Source organism: Macrobrachium rosenbergii, chromosome 14 (genome assembly GCF_040412425.1).
Source record: "Macrobrachium rosenbergii isolate ZJJX-2024 chromosome 14, ASM4041242v1, whole genome shotgun sequence".
Taxonomy (NCBI): Eukaryota; Metazoa; Arthropoda; class Malacostraca; order Decapoda; family Palaemonidae; genus Macrobrachium; species Macrobrachium rosenbergii.
Genome location: NC_089754.1, coordinates 27394180 through 27420996, shown reverse-complemented (window position 1 = coordinate 27420996; position 26817 = coordinate 27394180). Strand labels below are relative to the sequence as shown.

General features: G+C 38.2%; 1 protein-coding gene across 1 annotated transcript in view; it reads left to right on the top strand.

Moving 5' to 3' along the window:
* The first annotated feature begins 3346 nt into the window (after window positions 1-3346).
* Window positions 3347-26817, top strand: part of LOC136845833 (mediator of RNA polymerase II transcription subunit 23-like) — a 127093-nt gene continuing 103622 nt past the window's right edge. Inside the window, 8 exon segments of the mRNA XM_067116227.1 lie at window positions 3347-3530; window positions 6166-6371; window positions 11035-11184; window positions 12877-13009; window positions 13336-13518; window positions 21501-21606; window positions 21751-21932; window positions 25324-25572. Of these exon segments, the coding sequence (XP_066972328.1) occupies window positions 3471-3530; window positions 6166-6371; window positions 11035-11184; window positions 12877-13009; window positions 13336-13518; window positions 21501-21606; window positions 21751-21932; window positions 25324-25572 (1269 nt within the window). The 5' untranslated portion in view covers window positions 3347-3470.

Below are 26817 nucleotides of genomic sequence, written 5' to 3'. Positions count from 1 at the left end.
TCTTTCTGTGTTGGTAATAGCATAACTGTAGAAGTCATAGTAGGCGAATAATAGATGCAAGCAGTTAACAAACATGTGTACCTCATTTGTGATTTTCTTACTGACAGATTCAGAAGCAAAGTCAAAAGCTCCTATGCCATGGCAGCCAGTATTAGAAACAGAATTCAACCACTCCCCAAGGTGACCATTGAAATTGCCAACAAACACAAAAGAGGCTTTTCTATAATCTTCTAGCCATGATGTGAGAAGACTGTCAAAAAAAGTGTCATGTAAGTCTGAACTGTGATAGATGTAATATAAGTAAAACTTCCTATGCTTGCATAAACTTTTATAACTTGAATATCATGGCACCTATATTCATAATATGTATTATGAGCACTAGGGAAATTTTTCTTAATACACTGCCTCCATGTTGCCCTTGGAATGGTATTACTGTATATTTTCTTGAAGCCTGGAATGAGGATCTCAGATGAGTGGCTCATTTAAGAAACACAAGGTGCTGTACATAATGAAATATACAGTCTGGAGGTAAATGTAGTTTATGAATGTTTCTGTACGTAATGCAATTTTGGCGCTGTCTTAAATGATTTGATCCAGGATAAAGCACAATTCCAGCCAGTGTAAGAATGAGAATAAATTAAAAATTACATCATACTTGAAAAGTAAACTTAGCAATAACAACAATACAGGTCTGAATATGAAACTAACTACATACAGAAATAACTAATTAAGCTCCTTACAAAAGATAAAGTATCTGATAAGATAAAGCTCATCAATATGTATCCATATAAAGCAAGCCTTCCTTCCAGGCTAGGCACATAAATTAAAGGAAAGAGAGTTTTGAAAAAGGAAATACAATGCTTTTACTGCATTAGAATTGTGAGAATAATGTGAATGAGCTACCACAATTACATCATATGTAAACCCTGTTGATGCTACCATTTTTCAACTTGCACTTAAAAGTTCAGTGCTACAGCAGTTTCAGGGTTAATGAAAGCTCATACCTTTATACAAGTATCTGTTATACAAAGTAAAAATGACAAAAATCCTAACTTTTGGCTCCAAGGAAAGAATCAACATTTACCAACAAAAATGTGTTATACTGTAAAAGCAAAGGTCCCCTGATTTCGTGCCCCTATCCTGTTCAGTACTGTTGATCTACTGTATAGTACTCAAAGATCTTGGACAATGTCTCAATAGCTGCACACTTGTTTTGCTGTAGTCCTTTATTTTACCCGAGGCATTTCGTGGCTTTTCATTTTTCATGCCTTCTTTGTGTTCCTTCAGGAGTTTTTAGCAGCCATTTCTTTTTTAGCATTCCATCTTGTTTACACTTTTTGTTTATTATGTAACTTCTCCATTATGTAACATGTCATTGCTGTGGTAGCTTAAAATGGTATCCACTATGGCCTCCCCAGTGAGAGTTGGCTTACGTGCTCTTACAAATGAAGCTGAAAGGGGATGTGTTATCCCCTAATAATAGCTATTTTCCAATCTGCCTTATTTCTAAGCATGTGATTCATGTGAAGACCTATAGTACTTATGGTCACATCATTTCTCAGCTGAGGAATAGCTCAACCCTCGATGGCTGGTACTGCAAAAAATTTACATTCCTCATTTTGGAGGATCCAGTTTAGTAGATTTTCATGTGTTACCTGTAGTCTCAACAAAATTTATCAGTTGCCAAAAGCCCACATATTCAAATGGAGCAATGGACTCTATTCATAGAATGCATAAGAACACAAGAGACAGAGGCAGGAGGGGAACCATGTTGTGATAGGAGGACAGGCCTTGGAGGTAAAGCATTAGTTATCTTGGGAACAGTGAATTATGGCACTGGAGTAGAAAAGCAGCAAGATAAAGATTGTGACAGACTAGATAAAGTGGAAAAATATTGAATGACTGTTGATTAGTAAGCACCAAAAACTTCTTATGGGCATTTGAGATCTGCACTATTTCTTGCAGTATAGATATGACCACCAACGAAGAAGTGAGGGGTATTCTGAAAAGTCTTGGCTAAAAGACGCAAACATTCATGGCTGGAGTGCATTGAGATGATCATATTGCAGTACATTGGGAAGGCCATAGCATAAATAGGGAAGTTGCTGGAAAGTGTGGCATCCAGAGGCTGGAAAATAAGATGTGATGAGAAGTGGAGAAGAGTAGTTAGAAAATAGTAAGCATGGAAATACAGTACAAGCCCGGTAGGAAACCCCAAGATATTATGAAGGGCATACATGAAGACCTGGATCATATGGGAATGAGTTAAGGCCGAGTACACACACCAGAATAAAGGGAACTCATTCTAAGTCTAAATAAGTAAATGAAAATCTGATGTTAAAAAAATAAAAGTATGCTCGAAAATAAAACCATTTTAGAAAGAAGGCTATGGAAATATAATTTATCCCACTCTTCTCATCCTGCTACTTCGTTTTGACTACTTCCTGCAACTTTATCCAACATTTGTGAACTTAGAAGTAAATTATTTTTTTCTGGAACAAGTCAGATGAAACTTCTGAAAGACATGATTACTTAGTCTTAGCCTCTTTCACCTCTTCCCAACATACTATTGTTTTTTGCTTTCCCTCTCCACCACTTTTACACCTGCACATTAATTCACTTTATGCTGCTCTTCAGTTATCTTCTTTTGCTCCTCCTCCTATTTCGCAATTCATTTTTCGCCTTAACTCTAGGAGTAGCAGTTATACTTTTACTTTTTCCACTTCGCACCATTGTTAATATTTTCCAGTTGTTCAAATTCCATAAAATTTGTTTATTAATAGGAATCATAAACCATCATTTCATTCCCCTACTAATGTGAAATCTACATATCCGAAAAACAGTTTTAGCTCTGACAGAAACACATTTTTTTTTTGCATAGCAAGACTTCTGAGGATGAACTATATTCAAGACAATCACAAAACTATAAATGTAAATTTTTAGGCCTAAAGTCTCAGAAACTGCAATGGTTGTTTCTAACCGGCTGCCGAGGTTTGTATGACGTACAGATGTTTGTGTTGACAGGTTAGTCCTGCCAACAAAAGTCTGGCTACACCAGAAAATCGACAAAATTGAAAACAAAACTCATTCCAACGGTCGAACAAGTTCACAAACCGCATGCTGCCCAACTTCATGCAATTGTGATAGTGCCGTTGTATCTGTCTCTCGCCTCAGAGTATTCATGACGTCATTGAAACCCTTTCGCCACACAATTATTGTCACAAGTTCACAACTTTATCAGCTTCGAGACATTTATGATAAATATTATGTGAATAGATTAGATTTTAAGACTATTTAATGATTTTTTAAATTCGGGATTATCTTTAAAAACCTTTGGTCATGGAAACATGCAGAAGTTAGCGTTCAGAACGAAACCACACTTGTGTTTATATTTGTGTATCGGTGTTAGGTGGTCAGAGTCACTATGACAAAATAATCCCCATTATTAGGAAAAGTCTGTCCACTGCAGTATGGAGGACACCACTGTGGCGACTGATAACAGAATTAATGAAATTTTAACTGATAGCTTGGTGAGTTTAACTCATGGTTAGTATTATTTTGAGCTAGCCTAAGCTTAGGCCAGCATAGCTGATTACAAGTTACAAGTTTGCACGGTTCATTTAGCCTTTACCCAATCTACTTTACCCTGAAGGTTGAGGTGTGGATACAGCCGACGACTTCTGCAATATCTTTGTTGGAGCAAATGCAGCGTGAGGGGTCAGGGCTACTGTAAGTGTAGTAGGCATTTCTAAGGAGTCACAAAATACTTAGGGGTTCCAGGCCCTCCGGGCCAGGTTAGGACACGGCGTCCGAGGTTAGGTTAGGTAAAAGTTAAGCTGGTTAGGTCATATTCCCCCTGAAATGCCTACTAGCGTAGACCTACGGCAGCCCTGGGTAAAACTAAACTGTCGAACAGCTCTGCACCAACTATTACCTTTGAAATTGATTTTTCCCATCCTTTTAGTGTTTCTGATGAAGGAGGTGGTAGTGGTGTTTATTGCTGGTCAGTTATCATTAACCTCACATCTCTACCTAATGTGGTTGGGACCCTTTGGGAATGCGGAGTTTTGGGTGGAGGAAAGAAACAATGGGAGAAAGACCGAACTTTTTGTCGCTATGGAATGGTTCTGTGCATGCGTAAGTCATTAGGGAGCCATATGTTCACTTATTATAAAAGGAACTATATGTTTACTTATTATAAAAGGAACTATACTAACCTAATCTGACCGAGCCCCCCAGACGCCCTAGTGAAAGAAACTCCATTTTTTACCAAAAGTTCCCCTATAACACTGCACATGCGCAATAGCATTCCAGGATGGCCAGCATATATAAACATATCAGTTCTGAGGTTAATTACAGTTTAATTACAGTTGACTGACAAAGAATAAGAGTATATTCTTAATAAGCAACCAAAATACTATAGAAAAAGTCAGTTTCCAAGGTAATACCCCATGCAGTGTACAATAGTTCTACCCAGCCCTGACCCCATAGGCTACTTAGCATTCGTACCTGTATTATTTTACCAATATACCAGTAATTGATGTTGGAGTTTCATTGCTGTGTCCATAAATCTCCTTAATATAGAAATCGTTTTAAAATTAAAAGTAATCTAGAAATTTATGTACTTTTGTTTGTTTCAGGCTCCATCCCATGGGGCTGGTGCTAAACAGTTGTGGCTGGTAGTAAATTAAAAATTACTGAATAAATTTAACAAGTTGCATGACCTTTCATATCTTGTCTGGGTCTTGCAGGGTTGGAAATCCCCCTCAGTCCCATTGATTCTTGAGTTTGTAGTGAAAGCTCAGTTTTTGACCAGAGATACAAGATTGTTCAGTTCCCTCCCTCCAAGACTCGGTCAGTGGGGATCCAAATGCGTACTTTTATTCCTAGTGCGACCCTTGTGGTACTATCTGAGGAAAACCCATCCTCTTTGGCCAGTGTTGCCTTGTCATTGTGGGACCTGCAGTTACAAGAAGGTAGTTGAGGACATCTGTTCTTTCTGATTTTGTGAAGTGATAGGCAGGTATGCATTCTGCCCTGCAAGGACAGTCGTCAAGCCTGGGTGAGAGCTCACAAAGGCATGTGTCAGGTGGTGCCAGACTACTTTCACCCATTTTACCCTAGGGACATCACCTATTAGTCTGTCTCTCTCTCCCTTCTCCCTTTTCTTCCCTTGCTAGTCAACAGCCAGGCTGAGTAAATTATGCTGGAATGGACCATGATGCAGGTACACTTCACCATCAATTATCCTATCTTAGAGCTTCGGCTGTTAAAGTGAGTATATGCTATCCTGTTTAACCAGGGGCAGGAGGTCACTGGCAAAGCTATTATCTGAATCATCATTTTACAGTTGACCAGATATTAGCTGCTTTTCTGACTTGACCAGATATTACCTGCTTTTCTGACTTGTTCTCCTTTTCATATTCTGGCAGCACTTAGTTATCTGAAGTTTTTTTAGAAAATATATCTCACTTTGGCAGAGGGCCCTATCAGTCTTGTATCTCTGTGCCTGGTTGTATATGAGGTTATAGGTGTCATTTACTGTATCCCCTAATCAATAGGCTATCATTTCTGGGATAAATAACATTTCTCATGCAAGTTGAACTTCCTGTGAGTTGAGAGACTATCTTCCCATCTAAGGAGTGTGTCCCCTCCTTAAAAGCTAATGGTTTGTATTTCTGCATGAACAAATAACACAATTTAGAATTACCTTGTATTTTTCCTACTTATAGAAACAGGGGACTTTCATCATAATCCCTTGTCAGTCACCCACATAGTCCCAGATGCTGAATGACAAAGTGCTGGCTTATGGCAGGTGATCGGGGAACTCTCCTTACTCACCTGTTTATATTAATGTGTTTGATTGTATTTACAATTGTTTTTTATATGTTGTCATCTTTTCAGCTAAGCATAAAGATTTTGAGGAAACCGACAACACATTCTTGTATGGTAGGCTTGATGTTAAGCATTTAATGAGCCACATTTTTTGCATATTTGTAACTACTATATATATCAGTGATTCATTGAGAAATTTCAGTTGTCATTATACATTCCCACAATTGTGTATGCTGAATGAACAAGCGTGCATTCTTGTATTTCCGTTGGATACAAAGCTTAATTGTTTTTATAAATTATGAAGGTAGTAATGAAGTACTTTTGTTGCAGAAAGTTGATGCCTTACAAGAAGCCCTCTTGAATCTCTTGGAAGTTCCTAAGTCTGAGAAGGAAACTGCAAATCTTACAACTGTTTGCAATGAACTGCAGAGGGCATTCACTGACACTGTGGCAGAAGCGACTGCATCAGCTGCAGCCAGCCATGAAAATCAGCAAGGGGGTGCCCAGAAACCTGCTGAAACACCAAAGCCTGCAGGGTAAGTTATGAACATGCTGAGTTTTTTCAGTCCGCATCTCATGAATCTCTTGAGAATTGCATGAATTTGTACTTTGTGAATACTGTAGTAACTTTACATGTATTTAAAAAAATTTAGAGGTATTTGTCATTATGTAGCAGTTTGTGGTTTGTAAATTTAACCTAGCTTGCTTTCGGTTGTCTGAATGATTTGGTCTTTAGATTGCAGATTTTAAAAAATTTCTATTAGTCTACTATCAAATTGATAATCAAATTTGCTGTTTGGGTATATAATATTGATTTAATTTAAATGGTCAATTACTTTGCGTGTTTTGCTGTAGTACTTTCCACATGGGTGCTTGTCTAGGTTGATTTTATACATGAACTGAAAGTTTCTTTCATTTTTGTTCACAAACGTATTACTTTATTATAGCCTAAACTGCTGTAGCAACAATTTCCAGGCACATCACAGAAGCATAATAGTCTTGTTTTCCATAGTCTTAGTATGCATCCAGGTCCAGAATGCTTCTTTTGGTAAAAAAACTAGTTATTTGCTGCATGCCTGGCTGCAGTTTTACTGTGTGGATTTTGTTTAGAATTGTACACTGTAATGCAAAATAATTTCAGAATAATTTAATCCATTCCCCTTTCCATAATCAGTGCTTCTTATACCTTCGGTGATGGTGTTTTCACTGGATTTCCCTTTGTTTGTGTGCTGATTTTTGCTGGCCTTGATTACCTATCACAGGTACTGTACGTGTATTCCAACAACTACCATCTGAACAACTGAATTGTTCACATGCTTTGGCTGGGAGCATTTTATCATCTGGTTGATGCTTTCAGTGTTTGGATATTATTTTTCAGAATCCTTCGTAAATATTGCAAAGTTGTACCTTTGCCTGTATTTATGTCTTTAGTAAACTACTGATTTTAAAAATTAAGTGCACACTTAGTGTATGTAGATTATATTTTAAGTGTTTTAAGCTTAATGTAACTTTTAATATAAGATTGTTTTGTGTGCTGTAAGCTTAGTGTACTTTACATGAGCCTCTTATGCTTTTCCACTGCAGCCTTATCTTTGAGCATTTTGCTTTTTGAGAACTGTTAAGGCCTTTAGGGCAACTTGCAGTGTTGGGTAGGCTTAGAGGAAGACATGGGAGCTAAAGAAGAGCTGCCCATATTGAAGAACACAGTTTTATTTTTAGTGGATGTCTTACCAAAGACTCCAGAAAGAGGTAATAATTTAAAGATCCAAAGTATGTATCTCACAAAGATCTGAGGTAGGAATCAGGCTGGAGAGGTTCTTTAATGCAGCATCCTCTTTCTTAGCATTACATTTGTCAGCTGATGGAGTATTTAGAGAATATGAAAGATTAAGAGGACAAAGTGATGAATGTCGGCTGTATTCTTTGGTAAAGGAGCTCTGTTCACCATAAGATCACTGGAACCACCAAGTACCACTACTGCCAGTCAAAATTGCCAGTCAGAACCTCTTGCACATGTCCAGGAGACCTTGATACAAGACACAGAGACAAGGAGACTGAGACATCCTTGGCTATGACTTCATTGATAAAGGAGGGGTGTTGTGCCTCTGAAGAACACTCGTGAATATAAAAATTTATAAAGCAGCTGATCAGGTTACAAGTACAGTAGCAGTGAGGGCTGTCATTTGGATAGTTGCTGTCATGGCTGGTGCCATGTCCCTTCAATCTCAGCATCTTATTTTTGAGAATTGTCACAGTTAATTTTTACATGGAATTATTTGAAATCTTTGCTGAAGAATCTTATCACCTTGTCTTAGTTTAGCCTCAGACTCTTCCTGAAGGTTTTGACAAGGATGGTCACTATTAAAAGCTGCACATCCAGTGAAGTAGTTTAGCAAAAAGATCTTCAGTAGGTTTTTTTTTTTATTGAACCTCTTTGCTGATGGCAGAAAGAACTTCCATGACCACTCTATGAACATCATCTGTTGTGTGTACATCTGTATCAAGAATGGTCATGGCCGTGTGGACGAAAGTGGTTGGAATCAGCAGGAACAGCAGACCAAGTGACATGACAAGGAACCCAGAGCTAGTATTTTTGCTGGTAGGGTCTGGGTCAAGGACTGACTCATGCCCAAGGCTTTCAAAATTCCATGTGGATGAGAGTGATTTTCAGTACTGATAAGCATCATAGCAGAGAAAATGGATGGGATAGAGTCTGCAGGCTGAGCCTCAGGTAGAATGTCTTCAGAGTGTTGGACAGCCAAGGAACTAGAAGAAACTGAAAGTGGATGAGACACTGCTTGAGCAACAGGTACAACAAGAGGAGGAGGAGGAGGAGGAGGAAGAAGAGTAGCAAAGAAAGCATGCAACTTGTCTATCAAAGACCAAATAATTGACCAATGATATTACTAGAAAGCACTCTTATCACTGAGATAGCATCAAATGGTCTAGGACTGTTGCATTCAATGACCACATCAATTCTACACTGGGAAATGAATTAGCAGCAGGAGACCCATTAGATGAGCTTGTATAGTGAATTCAGAGAGGGTGAAGGAAGCAGCAAGAGGTTGAAGCAGATGGAATATCTCTCTCTCTCTCTCTCTCTCTCTCTCTCTCTCTCTCTCGCTCGTTTCCAGAAATCATACAATGGTTCATTGTATGCGATCGTTATGGTCTTGCCGTATCCAGAAACCACATGAACATATCTAAGCATTTGCATTTAACAATGTAAATTTGGAACCATAGTAAAGGAGGCATCACATTGGTACCCCCTTTCAATGGCAGAATTGAAAGAATGTAAATTTCAGCTCTGCATTAAAATACATTTGCCAAAGTGACTTATCTACAATGTCTATCAAAATGTAAAACAATGCATTAAAATACATTTGCCAAATAATCAGTCTACAAAATATGAAAGTTTGTGGTAAAAAGACTTGAATAACAGCACAACAAAGGTCTTGAAAAGTAAGAAGTCTTTGCCTGCCGACGACGGGTGAATTCGAGCTTATCGTAACAAAAAGAACTATTCAGGCACCTGTGTTGGAATTCTTTTTCTTCAAAATAGGCTCCGTTGATGTGTTTAGGTTTCCTATTCAGTATAGAATTACGTTTTTAATTGGTGTACATCTAGGAATCTTAATGTCTTATTAGTGTTATATTGCCCAAGAAAATTGAAATCAGTACAGCCACTGAAGCTCAGGTAGGCTACAAGGTGATACAAGCATGAAATTCCTCGTACGCTGTTTATCGGTTGGTGATCACATTCTCATGCTCCTTTATTAAGAAGCATTAAACGCTGAGAATCGGCTATTGGGGGTGCACACTCCATATTCCTGTAAAGTTGCTTGCGTATTTCCTAACTGTTTGTTTGCATTTTTGCAAGAAATCAGGACAGCAAATATCAAGTATACAAAATATACTACAGATATACAGTATCTTTTTCTAATAAATAGTAAAGCATAAAGACATCTTAATTCAATATCACTGTAATAAAAGAAATTATCTGTGATACTGATACAGCCTTGTAATCATCGATTCCAGGCATTTCATTCCAAGTAACTGCATATGTTTGTAAGCCTGTTTAACCAGTGAGGCAATGCGATGGGAGTTGGGACATTTTGGGGGTGTTATATGATTTCTGGGTACCATTTCAGCTCTTCGTTTGGGAGGTGTCATATGATTTCTGGGTGCCATGACAGCCCTTCGTTTGGGACCATACAACTGCGATTGCTTTTGTATTGACAAATGCGATCGTATGATTTCTGGATATGGCTCTCTCTCTCTCTCTCTCTCTCTCTCTCTCTCTCTCTCTCTCTCTCTCTCTCTCTTGCAAGTCTCAGTTGTGTACACCATAGACAGACAGACAGACACACCATTCATGTTTGGAGGATGAAAAAGGGTTAGGGAAAAGTTATCTTTAGATACCTAATACAGTATATATAAAAAGTTTAATGAGCAGATTTAGGCTTTATTTTATATCTCAGTGTATCTTACGAATAAAAACTTTTTTTTAAAAGAATGTCTGATTTTATGATAGCAAATAAAGTAAGTAAATTATATAAAATTTTATGTGTTTTTATAACTTTTTGTAACCTAAAATATACATCTTTTAAGAAGAAAGCTCTAAGAATAGGCAAGCTAAGAACACTATTATTTCTTGGCTTATTCTCTCTCTCTCTCTCTCTCTCTCTCTCTCTCTCTCTCTCTCTCTCTCTCTCTCTCTCTCTCTCTCTCTCTCTCTCTCTCTCTCTCTCCAGTTCACTAAAGAATGGGAATGTTAGCTTGAGATAAAAATATTGTTGAGTGATTTCAGCGTCTTTTGAATATTAAGATTCTTTGTATATAAGTAAGGGATTCATTGCTGCCTTTTACTTTTTGATTGTTCCTTTGTTCTTGAACTGCTTACTAAGTGTGTACCATTTTCAGTGTTTACCTTTCCAATTATTGCAGTTTGTTTTGCAAATTATATGGGCCAGCACTATAGATGTTTATAAATGTGACTTAATAGAATAGTTTCATTAAACCATTTTATATTAATAGTAGTTAAAGGTTTTCTCCATATGAATGTTTGTTCAGGTTATCATTGTAATGATAACAATAACAATGAAGTGTAAAAGAGTTTATGTACGTGGAACATAGAAGTTATCATTTCAAAGATTTTCTGCATTAATTATTCATTTATCTCATTATTCTTCTTCCCAGGGCATCAAATGCAGAAGTTTCTGCCCGGGTCCAGGATTCTGGTGTACAAATTATTGTGACAGCTCTGGCGCGACAAAATAATCCTCATCGAGCTCAGTTTATAGCGTCAGCACTTCATCATTTGTCCTCAACTAATACAGTCTCACCAAAGTAAGTAATAATAAATACCACTAAAGGTTCAGATTTTATTATGGTCATCAGTATTTTTACATCAGGTACGGGTATTTCCCTTTAGTGTACTTGTTTAAGCATGACATGACTTCTCTTCACAAGCTTCTGTTATACTGTATGTACTTAACGCCTGGATTTATAACTGGTTTAGATCTTCATATATGCCATCTCTCTTTGAATTTCTGCCCTTTCTACTGGTCTTTTTCATGCTAGTATGATTGTGTAGACACATACGAGTATATCATTATATATTGCAAAATGTTTGGTTTTGCCATATTCCAATGTTGATCATATAGCAAAATATGTTGTTCATTTGCTAAAATTATTACACTGGTGGCTAATGATCAGTGTCTCATTCTTCCGTGGCTAATGATCAGTGTCTCATTCTTCCATAGTTATCAGGGATACTAAGTTTCCTCTATTCCCAAATTTACTTTCCATTCATAGTCAGAAGCAAAGGCCATCTGGCTAAAGGAAGTTTGTGATTCTTTAAAATAGGACTTCAATTCCATTCAAGTTAAGAGTATATGAGATATGGGTACCAGCCATCTTAACTTTTTGTAATACAGCCTGTTTGTTGAGCAAGATATACAAGCAGCATAGTATAAAAGTCAGAAACTATTGCCTCTTGATGGTAAAGGCATGTCATTCACAGGTAACATGATATGTTATTCGTTTCAAGACCTAATTCCATTATGTGACCAGATTACCTCATAATCACATACTATTCTGTTCTTTGCTCGAGTTTATATGGTATGACATGATAATTACTGTTTTCTTCTACACTGCCAAGTACAGAGTATGAGGTTTGAATGTTGGTTACCCCTACCTCTGTAGAAAGTGTCATTTAACAGAGCAAGTTGAGAAAGTGACTCAGTAGAAATGTCAGTCTACATTTATGTTATACCCCATTCCCAACTCAGGTGTTGTAAGCCACTATCTTTAAGCTCTCAGTTATAATACATAATTTTATTTAGAGTAGTTTTTTGCCCCAAAGATGTGTTCAGATCCTCTTTCCGGTACTTTCCATAGCTTAAAATGTACAGATTATACTACTCCCTCACCTTAGTTGGAAACAAATTTCAGTGTTCATGATGGTTAAAAAATGAACCTTACTCCAGGTGTGCTTGCATCATTAAGTATTTTTTTTTTCTTCCTGAGGACTTTTTCCCAGTCAAGAGTGGCTTCTTACTTGTAATCATATTCTCACTGAAGTAGATATTTGGATAATGTTCATGCAAACACTTAAAAATTTAAACCATATTTTATGTTATGTAGTAAACAGGTAATTTTTTGTATTGAGATTCTTCCTTCCCCTTCATATCTAGTCAGTTGTCAGATACATTTGTATAAAAGTTGAATAGGCTGAAGAGGTTGATCAGGGGAATAGGAGCTGGCCTACACTTAAGGGTATTCATTAACCTCCAGGCAATGTAATTTTTTCTTTATAAACTCTTACATAAAGGCAGTTTTTTGTGTTTTATGAAATATATTTCTTTTCAAAATACAGGCATATTTAGTATTTGATCACAAGTAATGTTGGAAATAGTTAACGTTCCTTATGCCAGTCCAGAATTTATAGTGAAGGAAAGGCATCCTTAAACCTTGGGTACTAAAGTTTCACTTCCTGTTATTTTGTAAAATTGGTAATATACGTTACTCTTTTTTCAGAGTCATCTGTATTAGTCTTTTAACCAGCAAAAACCTCACACCAGATAATGATATCTTCTGGATTACTGCCTTTGGGCTGATCAAAAAGATTGTAACTGGTGTTGACTACAAAGGAGTTAGGGAAATTATGAAGGTAAGAATATGAGAATTGATAGCATTTTTTTTTATCTTTGTTAAAATTAATTCCATAAGCATGTGGTAGTATATTTTAAGATTTTTTCATCTTTCCTGCTTACTTGAGCAGGCTTGTCTGTTGTATATCCAACTTTTGAAGCTGTCAGATTATTAGAATAATAAACTAGGCTTGACCAATAATATAAATTTATTTGGTTATATTAATTAGAAATTATTGAAAGTATTTCTGGAATATACCTATGCTGTATAATATTTCTGATGATAAAGTCACCAGCTCTTAATTGGAATTTAGACTAGCTTACGCTTTACCTTATTTATTCACAGCTTTGTTTAGAGAAAGCTGGAAGACTACCTGTTAATCTCAGACGTTCGCATCTTCCTCTTGTTGAAGCCCTTTATGAGGTTATGGACCTGATTTTTGATCGCAGTGCATCATTATTACCAGGATACTTTATTGTGAATGAGCTTCTAAAATTATATCCAGAATACAAAAACTGGCCTCATTGGGTAAGTATTATTTCTACCCAAATGGATGATATTTGTTTCTTCAAAGGTTAGGTCAGTACTAAGGAATTTAAATTAATTTTTGCAACTGAAGTACAATGTCTTTGTAGAAGAAAGAGTAGTGCTGGTAATGTTTTGAGTACGTAGTACAGAGCATAGAGTATATGCAAGAGTATATGTAAGAAGGTTTTTTTTTCCCTAACTTAAGTCCTGTGTTGGCTTTAAGCTTAGAGACTGGACACTCATTTTATATAAGTAACTTACCAAGTAATTACATAGCTAACAATTTCTAATAGCTGGCAGCTAAAATTGAAAATTCGTGGTAACGATTCTTTTGTTTATTTTGGTGTAAGTAGCCAGCCCCACCCACTTTCGGGGAAGAAGAGGAACATTGTAGCAAGAAGGTTCAATTTATTTCTGCTGGCTTTCGACAAAGGTTGTGAGCAGTAGCTATAGTAATTTGGATTTTCGTAGGCTTTACTGGTTATTTTCCCTAGAAGATTAGTGCAGTATTTTGGGTTCTTTTGATTACCTTTCAGCATTTATTTAGTCAGGTTGACTATTTGGATAGTTTATGGAATTTTGACTCTTGTTTGGACTTAGTTGTCACTTACTCGTACTTTGACGATGTCTAACGCTAGTACTGTACATCGAGCACTCTTTATTGCAGCAAAGGCGGCAATACGAGATTGGCTTCTGCCAAATACGATTTATATTCTGTGTGTGCTAGTTGCAGGGGCCAAGTGTGCTCTATAGATCTTACCTGTGCTGAATGTGTTGAGTGTGACCTTAGACAGTGGAAGATTTTAACTTCTCACCTTTCCAAATTGGAAAAAGACAGAATTAGGGAAGCTAATGCTAGGAGTGACAAATGTAGCTAGTCAGCATTCTTCTAAATCTTTGTCTGATGTTCTGTAATTTCTGTCATGTCTCCTAATCCCAGTCATTTAACTTTACAGCCTGTTCCCATTCCCAGCTCTCATACTTTCGACCCCAGTGCTGCGGCCACTCTTGAAGCGAAGTTTGAATTATTAATGCATTCTACGTCTCAGTTGGATGATTCAGTTCGTCAGATTATGAACCGTGGATGTAGTGCTCATAGTGAAGTGTTAGTTAAGTGTTAGTGGAGCGAGGGTCCCCGACATACTCCCCAGCACCTGGAAGAAGTCATACCGGAGACCCAAGGGAGGTTAACGGGGTCTGCCCACGGGCAGTTGGCCCCTCAGTCACACTGTTGCAGATTCTCAGCCATTGACAAAACGCTGTTGGAAAGGAGTTTTCTTGGATGTGCACTGTCTTTCCTCCAGTTCCGGAGTGTTGAGTCCCAAGTGCAGGTGGCAGTGGTGCTTCAGCGATACATCTAGACTGCTCAAGAGGTCTGCAGTGGATGTGGCTAGCACCCCTCAGATGCCTTGTAAGAAAGTGAAAGAGGCTGTTCCCTCTTGTAGTTTTTGGGACAGTCCAGAACATTTTTTGCCAGAAGTTTTGCCCACCAAACTTTGTGTGTTGGATCCTGATCATTCCATACGTCGACGTATTTTGTCGGAGTGCCCATTAGTGCCTGAGCTGTCCTCTGTTCCTGAGGGCACTTCTTTGTTAGAGTGTCCTGCAGTTCCCGATGGTGCATCTAGATGCTCCTCTTCTCGTGATGTAGCGGTTTCGGTGGTAGTGGCTGACTACCATTTGACGCGGGAGCGCCAATTGGCGCCAGATCCTCCTTTGGCGCCAGAGCTTCCATTGACGCCAAATACAGCTTCTAAGTGCCCATTGGCTTCCGAGTGCTCTGTATCTTCCAAGCTTCCAGTAGCTCCTGAGCGCCCAGTGGCACCCGATCGGCCAACGACGATTGGTCTTGCTTTTTCACATCGTATGATGACAGCTTTTTCTTCTGCAGCGCCAGTGGTTTTAGACCTGTCTCTGACTCCCATTCAGCAGTGCCTAAATGACATTTTGAGCTTTTTGAAACTTCAACCTCCTCCACCGAGTGCGGTCGATGCGCCTCTTTCTCCAGTCTTATCAGCCGAGGAGGTAGCTCAAGATCAGGAAGAGGATACTCCTACCACGACATATTCAGCCCTTCTGGCTTCCTGCTCCACTCCTTTCCCAACTTTTTCTCTCCAGCGGCTCCTTGTTCTCTGGCTTCGCCGTTCCAGATGAGTAATCTTAAGCGTAAATTCTCCAAGCTCCCCAAATTTGTGCTTTCTACTTTAGTGTTGGTTAGCAGACAAGAGAGAACAAGGGAAGGCTGTGTTCTGTTATCCTCCTTCGTGCTTATTAGTAAGGAGATATTCGTATTACGCTACCAGGGAAATTCCCTCTCTGGGTGTGTCTGCCTTTTCAGCGGCGAAGGTGATGTTCTCTTTCGCTGAACTTGATCACCTGTTGAAGAACATTTTCAAAAGTTTTTGAAGTGATCAGTTTCCTGGATTGGGCAGTGGGCACCCTGGCCAAGAAAATCCAGGACTTTCCTTCTGTTCCCATGCATTTACCTTCGGATCCTCTGGGTGTACTCTCCTATATAGACGGGAATTAGAGTTGCCTCTCGGGAATTAATCTCAACATACACCTGGGTATTTTAAAGAAGAGAGAGCTTTGGTGCTCTTTTATATCCAAAGGGGTCACATCTGCACAAAAATCGGCTCTTCTGTTCACTCCTCTAGTGCGTTACTTCCTTTTCCCTCGGGCAGTAGTTAATGGTACCGCTTCTGACTTGCAAATGAAGTCAATACAAGACCTCCTGACCCAGTCTTCTAAACGTGCTCAAGAGAATTTTTCCTTCAGTGCCAAGTCTTCCTCTCCTGTGCAGGGCCAGCCCTTTCGAGGCACCAGGCAAGGATTTCAGTCTAGGCCTCATGCCAATGTCCATTTCTCCTCCAAGGCCATCAAAAATTCTTCAGCCAAACCTTCTTCCAAAAAGTGAGGAAAGTTTTCCCCGTGCAGCAGTGGTCTCCAGGCTCCTTCTATTTTGGAAAGAGTGGAGCAAGAGAGGAGCAGAACAGTGGGTAATAGAGGTACTCTAGAACGGATACTCTATTCACTTTGTAGATTATCCACCCTTAGTCAAGAAACCCATCGTATTAACCGCATATTCAAAAGGCTCGAGAAGGTTTTTTGCCCTCTCAGAGGAGGTTTCTGCTTTTCTTCAAAAATGAGCAATAGAGGACATCACAGATGCAGAATCGAAGGGGTTTTACAATCCCCTTTTCGTGTTTCCAAAGTCTTCAGGAGGATGGAGACCAGTGCTGGATGTCAGCGCACTGAATGTCTTCATATGGAAGACAAAGTTCAGAATGGAGATGAACCGCTCAATTCTTGCTTCCATTCGTCAAAGGGACTGGATGGTCTCCATAGACATGCGAGATGCGTACTTCCATGTCCCCATACATCCAGACTCAAGGAAATACCTTCGCTTTGTCTTTCGGAACCAGATTTTTCAGTTCCGAGCACTATACTTCAGATTTTCAATGGCCCCTCAGGTTTTCACCCGCATTCTCGCTCTGATGGCAGGTTGGCTTCATCTGTGTGCGTCAACATTGCGCTCTATCTGGAGGACTGACTCATGTGTTCTCCCACAAAGGAAGATTGCCAGGGGGAGATTCAAAAGCTCTTGCTCTAGCAGAGGAGTTGGGACTTTTGATCAACCTTCAAAAGTCTCAGCTAATTCCATCTCAACAGATAGTGTATTTGGGAATGAGTCTGAATTCTCGTTTTTTTCGGGCTTTCTGCACCCAAGAGGATAGAATCCTGTCTAAAGATGATAGATGAGTTTCTCACTCTTCAGATGTGTTTTGCCAACAAGTGGATGAGTCTCCTAGGAACATTGTGTTCCATCGAGCAGTTTGTCTCCTTGGGGAGACTTCACACGAGGGTACTCCAGTTTTACCTCAGAGACAATTGCGACTGAAAGAAATATCCGGACTCATTTGTGTTCCCAGTCACCCAAGACATCAAGAAACATCTGCTTCGGTGGAGATCCAAAAACAGGCTACCAGAAGGGAAGTCTCTCTTTCCTCTGAACCCTGACCTGAGCTTCTATGCAGATGCATCCGACTTGGGTTGGGGCGCGACCCTGGAGGACAAGGAAGTCTCTGGAAAGTGGACATCGAAACAGGAAACTGCATATAAACTTAAAAGAACTGACTGAGACCAATCTAGGATTGCAAGCCTTTGCTTTGGAAGTTCGAGACAAGACCATTGCAGTGCACTCAGACAGTACGACCGCCCTGGCCTACATACGCAAGCAAGGGGGAGCTCACTCCTTCTCTGTCTGCAAGGCGGCGCAGGACTTTCTTCTCTGGGCTTATCAAAATCAGACAAGGATGGTAATGAGATTTGTGCAAGGCAAGATGAATATACTAGCAGACCAGCTGAGTCGTAGCAACCAGGTGATTCCCACGGAATGGATGTTGGACCCAGTAGTATGCTTAGAGTTGTGGAAGCTGTGGGGAAGGCTAACAATAGACCTGTTTGCGACCTCCAAAAATCACCGCCTTCCACTTTATTGCTCTCCAGTTCCAGATCCCGCAGCATGGGCAACAGATACCATGCATTCCCTCCCTTCGGGATGGTAAGGGAAGTGATAAACAAATTCAGGTTTCACAAGAATGCTTCGATGATTCTCATAGCTCTTTTTTGGCCTCTAAGGGAATGGTTCCCAGACTTGATAAGTCTCCTGTCTGATTTCCCAAGACTACTTCCTCAAAAACACAAGCTTCTCAGACAACCCTATCTCAGGTGATTCCATCAGGGGTTATCCACGCTAGCTCTGACAGGATTCAAACTGCTGTATCAAGAAACTCCTCAGAGCTAAGGGATTTTCTAGAACAGCTACACAAGCTATATCAAGATGCAGGAGAGAGTCTTTATCAAAGGTTATAGGGCAATGTTAGGCTCTGTATTCGGGCATAGAGCCTTAGATATGTCTTCGGATCGGGATTTATCTGAACTTGTTAAATGGCTTTCAGCCCCACCCTTTGAGCCTGTTGATTCTGCTTTGCTGAGGAACTTAACTAAGAAGACTTTATTCCTAGTAGCCTTGGCCACAACCACGAGAAGTGAGATCCAAGCTCTGGATAGGAGAATCAGTTTTTCTTATGGAGATGCGATTTGTTCCTTTACACTTGGCTTTCTCGCTAAGAACGAAATTCCAACCAAACCTTGACCTCGTTCTTTTAGCATTAAGGTGGTAGGTTTGTTAGATGAAAAAAAGATTCCTTTGTCCAGTAAGGGCTCTCAAGTGCTATCTCCATAAGACTGACAAAATAAGAGGTACGTCCAATCACCTTTGGTGTTCAGTGAAGAATCCTTCACATTCTCTCTCAAAGAATGCCCTCTCTTTCTTTTTAAGAGATCTCATTCGCGAGTCACATTCACAAGTGGGAGAAGAGCTTCTTCCCTTTCTAAGGGTAAGAGTGCACGGGATTAGAGCTGTGGCTACGTCCTTGTCGTTCAGGCATAATCTTTCTCTTGCCTCCATTCTCCAATCCACTTACGGGAGATGTAAGTCAGTTTTTTTGGCACATTATCTACGCAATGTTGAAACAGTTTTTAATGATTGCAGTACCTTGGGTCCTTTATTGGTGGCTGGCACAGTTTTGGGGAAGGAAGTATAGGGAGCATTTCTTCCTTCCTTACTCTTTGCTGTGGTACAGCGTTTTTATCTGGTGTGGTGTGTCGGTACTGCGGCCAGGGTGGGGGCAAACTTTCTATACTTTGCTAGCATTTGGAGAAGTCCTTCACTGTGAGGCCCCACTTATGTAGCAGGTGACACTGGGCTATGCTGTCACACCTCTACAGGGTAAGATGAGCTCCACCAGAGGCAGTATCTTCCTGCAGCAGCTCTCTTACCAGATGAGGAACAACAAACATTGTATTAATGTTAAAGACTCCTTTGTATTCTAAAATTATTACTTTTAATACTTGAGGTAGAATAAGTCCATGAATCCCACCTCCTATCAATGTGGGAATCAGTTATGTAATTACTTGGTAAGTTACTTATATAAAAATGGCATTTTTATAATAAAATAAAGTTTTATATATACCTACCAAGTAATTACTGAGTGGGAACCCTCCCTCCTTCCCTCTCATGGACATTGCGACATAAATCAACTGAACCTCCTTGCTATGTTGTTCCTCTTCTTCCCTGAAAGTGGGTGGGGCTGGCTACTTACACCAAAATAAACAAAAGAATCGCTACTGCGAATGTTCAAATTTGAGTTGCCGGTTATTAGAAATTGTTAGCTATGTAATTACTTGGTAGGTATATATAAAACTTTATTTTATTATAAAAATGTCATTTTTCAAACCAAAAGGGGTATTTCTCACTGTGATAAAACAAAAAGCAGAGCTTTGTTTAGTTTTATCAACATATTTACTGTATGTTGAAAGACAGTTGAGCATAGCTGATATCGTCTTGTACAATTTCCAGGGAGTTACCTGCCATTACATGCTTTATGTAAATAAAACCGTTGGATGGTTGAAGCTCAGTAACTGATAGTGCTTGCATTCCTGAAATGAGGAGAAATTAGTGAATTAAATAAGAAAAACAATAATAAAAACATTTCACGATATGCATTGAAGTACTGAGACCGTCTCAGTTATTACTAAGTGTAACAATTGATGTCCTGTTGTATTCAGGTTTAATTTGTGAAGACTGTAGTTTCCTTGATCACAACCTTTGCTTACCAAATTCTATATGCTATTGGAGATAATATAAGAAAAATACTCAGTACCATTATTTTTATTGTTACTTAAAGCTTATAAGTAAAGAATTATAGTCGTACCTGGCTTTTATAGAGCCACATATATTAGTATGTTTAAATTGTAAGCATTTTTGTCCTTTGGATATAGATCCAAACATAGGAATTAATGCTGTTTCATACTGTCAGTCAGATTATTTTGGTATTAATTGATGAAAGAAATCTTTATTCTTCTTTGCTTTTGATAGTTCCATAATAGATTCAGCCCCTTTGTTCATTACATTATTCATAACTGCCTCAGCTCACTTATGGTGGAAATCTTTAGTGATAATTGTGTATTCGTTACCTCTTTATTTGTATTTTTCTTTATCAATTTTTATGTTCTGTACTGTCAGATTATGCACATAGTATTTTGGCTATCTCCATTTTAATTTGAATTATAATGTTAGGGTGAGATAGATGGAGATCATAATGCACATACCCAGTGTAAAAATATAATAAAAGAAGATATGGGACTAGCAGATTGGAAAGAGTGTTATGAAAGGGGATGTTAAGATTGTAGAAGAAGAAGTTTGCTGAAGCATGCTCTAAAGTTTTGGATAAGGGGCTTGATACAAGGCTAAGAATAATTCATCATCGCTGCCGTTGCTGTGTAACAATGGGACTCTGAAGTTCCATCACTCATATCTTTCTTGTGGTTTCACTTCCATAGAGCTCCCTGTATCTGCAACCTCCCTTATTTTGGTTCTCATCCAAAAAAGTTTGGGTTTCCAACTCATGGTGCCCTGAAGAGCCCAATTTACACAGTGATGTATCACTCTCCCCAAGTTGGTGTTCAGGACATGTTTAAGACATTTTAATCTCCCCATCATCATCATCTCAACTACATATGGGATTAAATAGTTTCTCTTTTGGTATTATTTCTTCCTCTATCCTCCCATCTGAATCTTAATATGCTTTAGAAGGCTGTATTCTCAAATTGACAACTTTGAAACCTCTAGTCTCATAGGGGTGACCCAACCTCTAGTCTCGTAGGGGTGACCCTAAAGAATTTGTTCTAAAATGATGGACAAAAATGGGAGCAAGAAGGAGGTGAATAAGTTAGATGTACAAGTAGGAAGAAAATATGTGGAGTAGAGAAAAGGAAAAGGCAGAAGTGAACTTTCATGGCCAGTTGATGAACTTCACTTTCAACTCAAAAATATTTCATTTTGATCTTTTAGATAGTTCTAGTTTTCATTGTAATTGTTGTTTTTACTAATATCTCAGTGTGAATTTCTTATTCAGAAATTATCATCACTCCTGACTGATTTTGTGGATAAATTCCGTCGAGCAGCTCAGATGCTTTCTATTATTGGACGCCCAAAGTTGCGCCCTGTTGTGGAGCATTCAGGTGGGTGCCCTATATTTTTTATGTAGATTACTTGTTTTTTGTAGGTGATGATATTTTTATTTCAGTCTTTTGTTATGGTGTAGTGTTGCCCGTTTTAATTGCTGTATATTATACAAAGGCTACAGCTATTTTTTCTCCGAACAGGTCACAACAATCCAGCTCTTAATTCTTGGAAGCTGGACTCTGTATCTCTCAAGTTTCAGCTGAAAGGGGCTCTTCCATATAACCCAGAGTTATTAGATTCACAGCCAGGCCTTTTGAGATACATAATCAAACAAAACTATTCTCGGGAGATGGTTTGCACAGTGTTGGATGTTCAGAAAAAGGTGAGAGGTGCATGTATATGAATGGTGTATTTTTTTTTTACATGCAAGGTGTGGTAATTTTTCACATCACATCAAGATCTTTGGTATTCATGTACTTTGTTTTTTTTTCATATTTACAACAGTTTCATGTAAAGTTAACTTCTATAAGCCATTTTAATTAGTTGAATAAAATATGAAAGGCATAGTCCCCACTTGGTATCACCTGTCTAGAGTTTGGTCCATGTTATCCTGATTATACAAGATGAAATGAGTTGCAGACAGACAAAAATTTTTGGATAAATAAGAATAGCTCAGTAGACTATTGGGAGGAATTGAATTTGACCTGTTCCTTTTGTTTCAAACTTTAGCATGGCATTCATAGGTTAACCCTTAAATGCCGACTGGGCGTATCGTAAGTCAACTAAAATTGTCTGTCCGGTTACAAGTGGGCATACCGTACATCGACTACAAAAAATTTCAACCTTCGGTCAACTTTGACTAGACCGAAATGGTCGAAAAATGCAATTGTAAGCTAAAACTCTTACATTCTAGTAATATTCAATCATTTACCTTCATTTTGCAACAAGTTGGAAGTCTCTAGCACAATATTTCAATTTATGGTGAATTTTTGAAAAAAAAAAAACTTTTTCCTTACTTCCGCTTGGTAACTCGGCCGAACATCTCAGAAATTCTTTTGTCACTTTGTCGTAATGTTTGCACCGTTTTATATTAGTCATTACATAAAGTTTTATATATGAAAATGTGTGCAATTTCATGTAGAATACAACAAAAAATAACTCATGGTTGTAGCTTTTATCAGTTTTGAAATATTTTCATATAAATCACGAAAAGTGCCAAAATTTCAACCTTTGGTCAACTTTGACTCGACCGAAATGGAAGAAAAACTTAATTGTAAGCTAAAACTCTTACATTCTAGTAATATTCAATCATTTACCTTCATTTTGCAACAAATTGGAAGTCTCTAGCACAATATTTCGATTTATGGTGAATTTAAAAAAAAATAAATTTTTCCTTACGTCCGCGTGGTAACTTGGCCGAACATCTCAGAAATTCTTTCGCCACTTTGTCGTAATGTTTGCACCTTTTTATATTAGTCATTACATAAAGTTTTATATATGAAAATGTGCGCAATTTCATGTAGAATACAACAAAAAATAACTCATGGTTGTAGCTTTTATCAGTTTTGAAGTAGTTTCATATAAATCACGATAAGTGCCAAAACTTCAACCTTCGGTCAACTTTGACTTGACCGAAATGGTAAAAAAACGCAATTGTAAGCTAAAACTCTTACATTCTAGTAATATTCAATCATTTACCTTGGTTTTGCAACAAATTGGAAGTCTCTAGCACAATATTTCGATTTATGGTGAATTTTTGAAAAAACTTTTTCCTTACGTCCGTTTGGTAACTCTGCCGAACATCTCAGAAATTCTTTCGTCACTTTGTCGTAATGTTTGCACCGTTTTATATTAGTCGTTACATAAAGTTTTATGTATGAAAATGTGCACAATTTCATGTAGAATACAACAAAAAATAACTCATGATTGTAGCTTTTATCAGTTTTGAAATATTTTCATATAAATCACGATAAATAGAAAAAATTCGACCTTCGGTCAACTTTAACTCGACCGAAATGGTTGAAAAATGCAATTGTAAGCTAAAACACTTACAGTCTAGTAAGACTGTATTCAATCAATTACCTTCATTTTGCAACAAACGGGAAGTCTCTAGCACAATGGTTCCCTGGTAGTTGTGACGCCAGATAACTCTCAATTAATCAATCAATCAATCCCAACCTTTTTTGTCCCGTTCCCTCTTTTCCAGTCACTTTTTCACCTGTGGACCCCTACAACGAAATAGGTTAAGCCAGCAAAATTAATAAAAGATTTTTCTGCAAAAAAATAATATATTCATGTAAAATGCCTTGCATTGTTATGCTGATTAAGCTGTAGGCCTACTTGTATGAAATCAGAAAACATTCCACTCAGCACTTTTTTATTTAAGTAAAATACATAGGAAAAATGTTATGCTAATGTTGTTATAGTTGTAGGTATTGTACACAAAAAATCTTCCTGTCATCTCTATGGACCCCTTGAAATTCTTCCATGGACCCCTGGTTGGGAACCACTGCTCTAGCACAATATTTCGATTTATGGTGAATTTTTGAAAAAAACTGTGTGGTAATATTTTCTCTGTGTTGCTTTGATCGTTTTACAGTTTGTTAGATACCAAAATCATCGCAATTTAGTGTACAATACAAAGAAAAAAAAATAACTCATTAGCTTTAACCGTTTTGCTTACAGCGCGATTTATATACAATTATATATGAAATTTTTTTTGTGCTGTCATATATTTCAATATTTATATATGATAATGATATTTTTTTTCATTTCTGATGGTTGCATACTAAACTTCAGGCAGTGACAAAAAAAAGGAGCCAAAAATGATTTCTTAATCTTAAAAACTAAGCGTGTTGTGATTTTTGAAAAAAACTTTTTTTCCGCTTCGGCGCTAACTCCCGAACGCCGCTGGCATACGGCAGACACTTTTGTAAATAGAGGCTCGGTGTTTAAGGGTTAACAAAGTCTCACAGTAGCAGCTGACTTCAACGATTTGTGCATAAGATTTTCTTCAGGCTGTGAAGAACTGTATTAAACAGTTTTTGTTTAATTATACCATAAGATGTCTGATGGGAAGTATGTATACTCATTTCAGGCTTAGACATGGTATTTGTAATATGTACATATACGTATGACATCTTGCAAGAACAGCTGATGTTGATGCATCTGTGTTAACCTTTACAGTAATTATTTTTTTTAGTGCTCTCTTGTTTGTAGTAACCTCTATTGTGTCATTTACAGCTTCTCTTGAATACAAGATATAGAAATACAGGTGCCTTAAGACTAGGAGCACAGCTTTAAGTTTGGTATTATGAATTATTGTAAATTTAAGCTTTTGCATTTTTTAGTTTCCATGTACAGTAATAGAAAGCTTTACTTCTGAGAGAAAGCACATATCTTTTTAATTTCTTAGATAGCTGGAAAAAATGTTTCGTACTACAGTGCTTGTGCTCTCTTGTGTCAGTGATTAATTTGTTTCTTTCTATATGATCTCTTCCTTGCATGCACACGCAAAGATAGACAGGTGGTGCAGAGTGTGGAAAAACAGAAACTAGTTGAAGTGCTAGGTTTAAATTGTAAAGTCTTAGAGAATTTTTTTTTATTAAGGACTTGGTTACTTGAGCTTTATGAATAGGTGGAAACCTGCTAAATGGGACTTTACTGTACTGTATATAAACTGATGAATCCTTGATATTGATTTCGTTTCACTATTTATTGGTGTTATCAGATACTGGGGGAAGGAATTATAGTGATTTTTTTTCCTCTTGCAGCAGAAACAACGTTGTATAGCACTGGAAGAACAGCTCATTGAACTTATGATAGCTGCTCTGGAGGACTGCAGTCGTGTTGATCTTGCATCAAGTAATAATCCTGCAAGTGGTTCCCCCAATAGTGGCTCCCCAGTTACTACTGTTGATCACTACCCATGCACTTGTGCTCACCTTTCTTCACTTCTTATTTACTTTGTGCTGTTCCAGCTCATTTCATTTCCTTGCCTTGTAATGGGCTTACACGATAAGGTTTGTACTGCAATTGCTAACACTTTAGTCTTTAGTTTAATCAGTCATTTGTATTTAATTTTCATCATGAAGGATTTTTTAAAGTTAGCTGTTATTTCAAGTCATGTTGTCCTAAAGAAAATTTTCAGGAATGTACTTTGCAGTTATGCTTGGTTGTCAATGCTCTTCTCCATTGTTATTTTTTTATTGATACTGCAGCTATTAGTTTAACCAGATCACTGTTAAAATTTTTAGAGAACTTTGTATTTTTATATAAGTACTTACCAAGTAACTACATAGCTATTATGTTTCATTTATCGGCAGCTTAAATTTGAAAATTCGCAGTAGCATTCCAATATTTTGGTGTAGGTAATTCACCCTGCCCACTTTCTGGGAAGGATAGGCACAACACTGCTAACGAGCCCAATTCGTTTCTGCTGGTTGACAGCTTAACATGGTTGTTAACTTCATCTTTCTTTTGACTTAGTATAATTCGCTGGATGATTTTCATCGTTATTTGGTGAAGTATTCCGTGTCTTGATAGCGATTGCACTAATTACATTAGCTTATTTAGCTTGGACTTTTGTTTTTAAGGATATGTCTGACTCTAGTTCTGCTAGTAGTAGGTTTTGCAGCAAAGGCTGTAATACCAGACTAACTTCTATCAATTATGACTCTCATACCATTTGTTGTCAATGTAGAGGACAAACTTGCTCCTCAGTCTTGGCTTGTAACGAATGCAAAGAATGGGATCGGGGGAAATGGAAGACTTTAACTAATTAGTTACTTAAATAAACTTGAGAGTAACAGACGTATGAGAGCGGCAGCTAAGACCAAAGCTAAGAATTCAGTTAGCCAGGGTTCTGTTTTGCATGCCCTTCCAACTCCTATATGTGCATTTTCCCCAATCATCAGTCCTCCAACCTTACCTGTGACTCCATTATCCAACTTCCAACCTTCCAAACCCAATGCCATCGCCAGTCTGGAAGCCAGAATGGCCCAGAAAATTGGTTTCTTAGTGAACACTGCAGCTCAAATAGGGGCTTCAGTGAGGGGCCTTATGGATAAGATTAGTGCCAGTGACGTCGGTGCAAGTGTTGTGTCAGTGGAGGAGGTGGCTACTTGTCCCACCGATGCTCCTAGATGAAGGTCCCTGTCAAACTCCCCTAAACCTGGGAGGAGGCAAACCGTAAGGCCCAGGGAGGTCGGTGGGCTTTGCCCACGGGTAGTTGCCCTCTCAACCGAGCCTGTTGTTCGTGATTACCA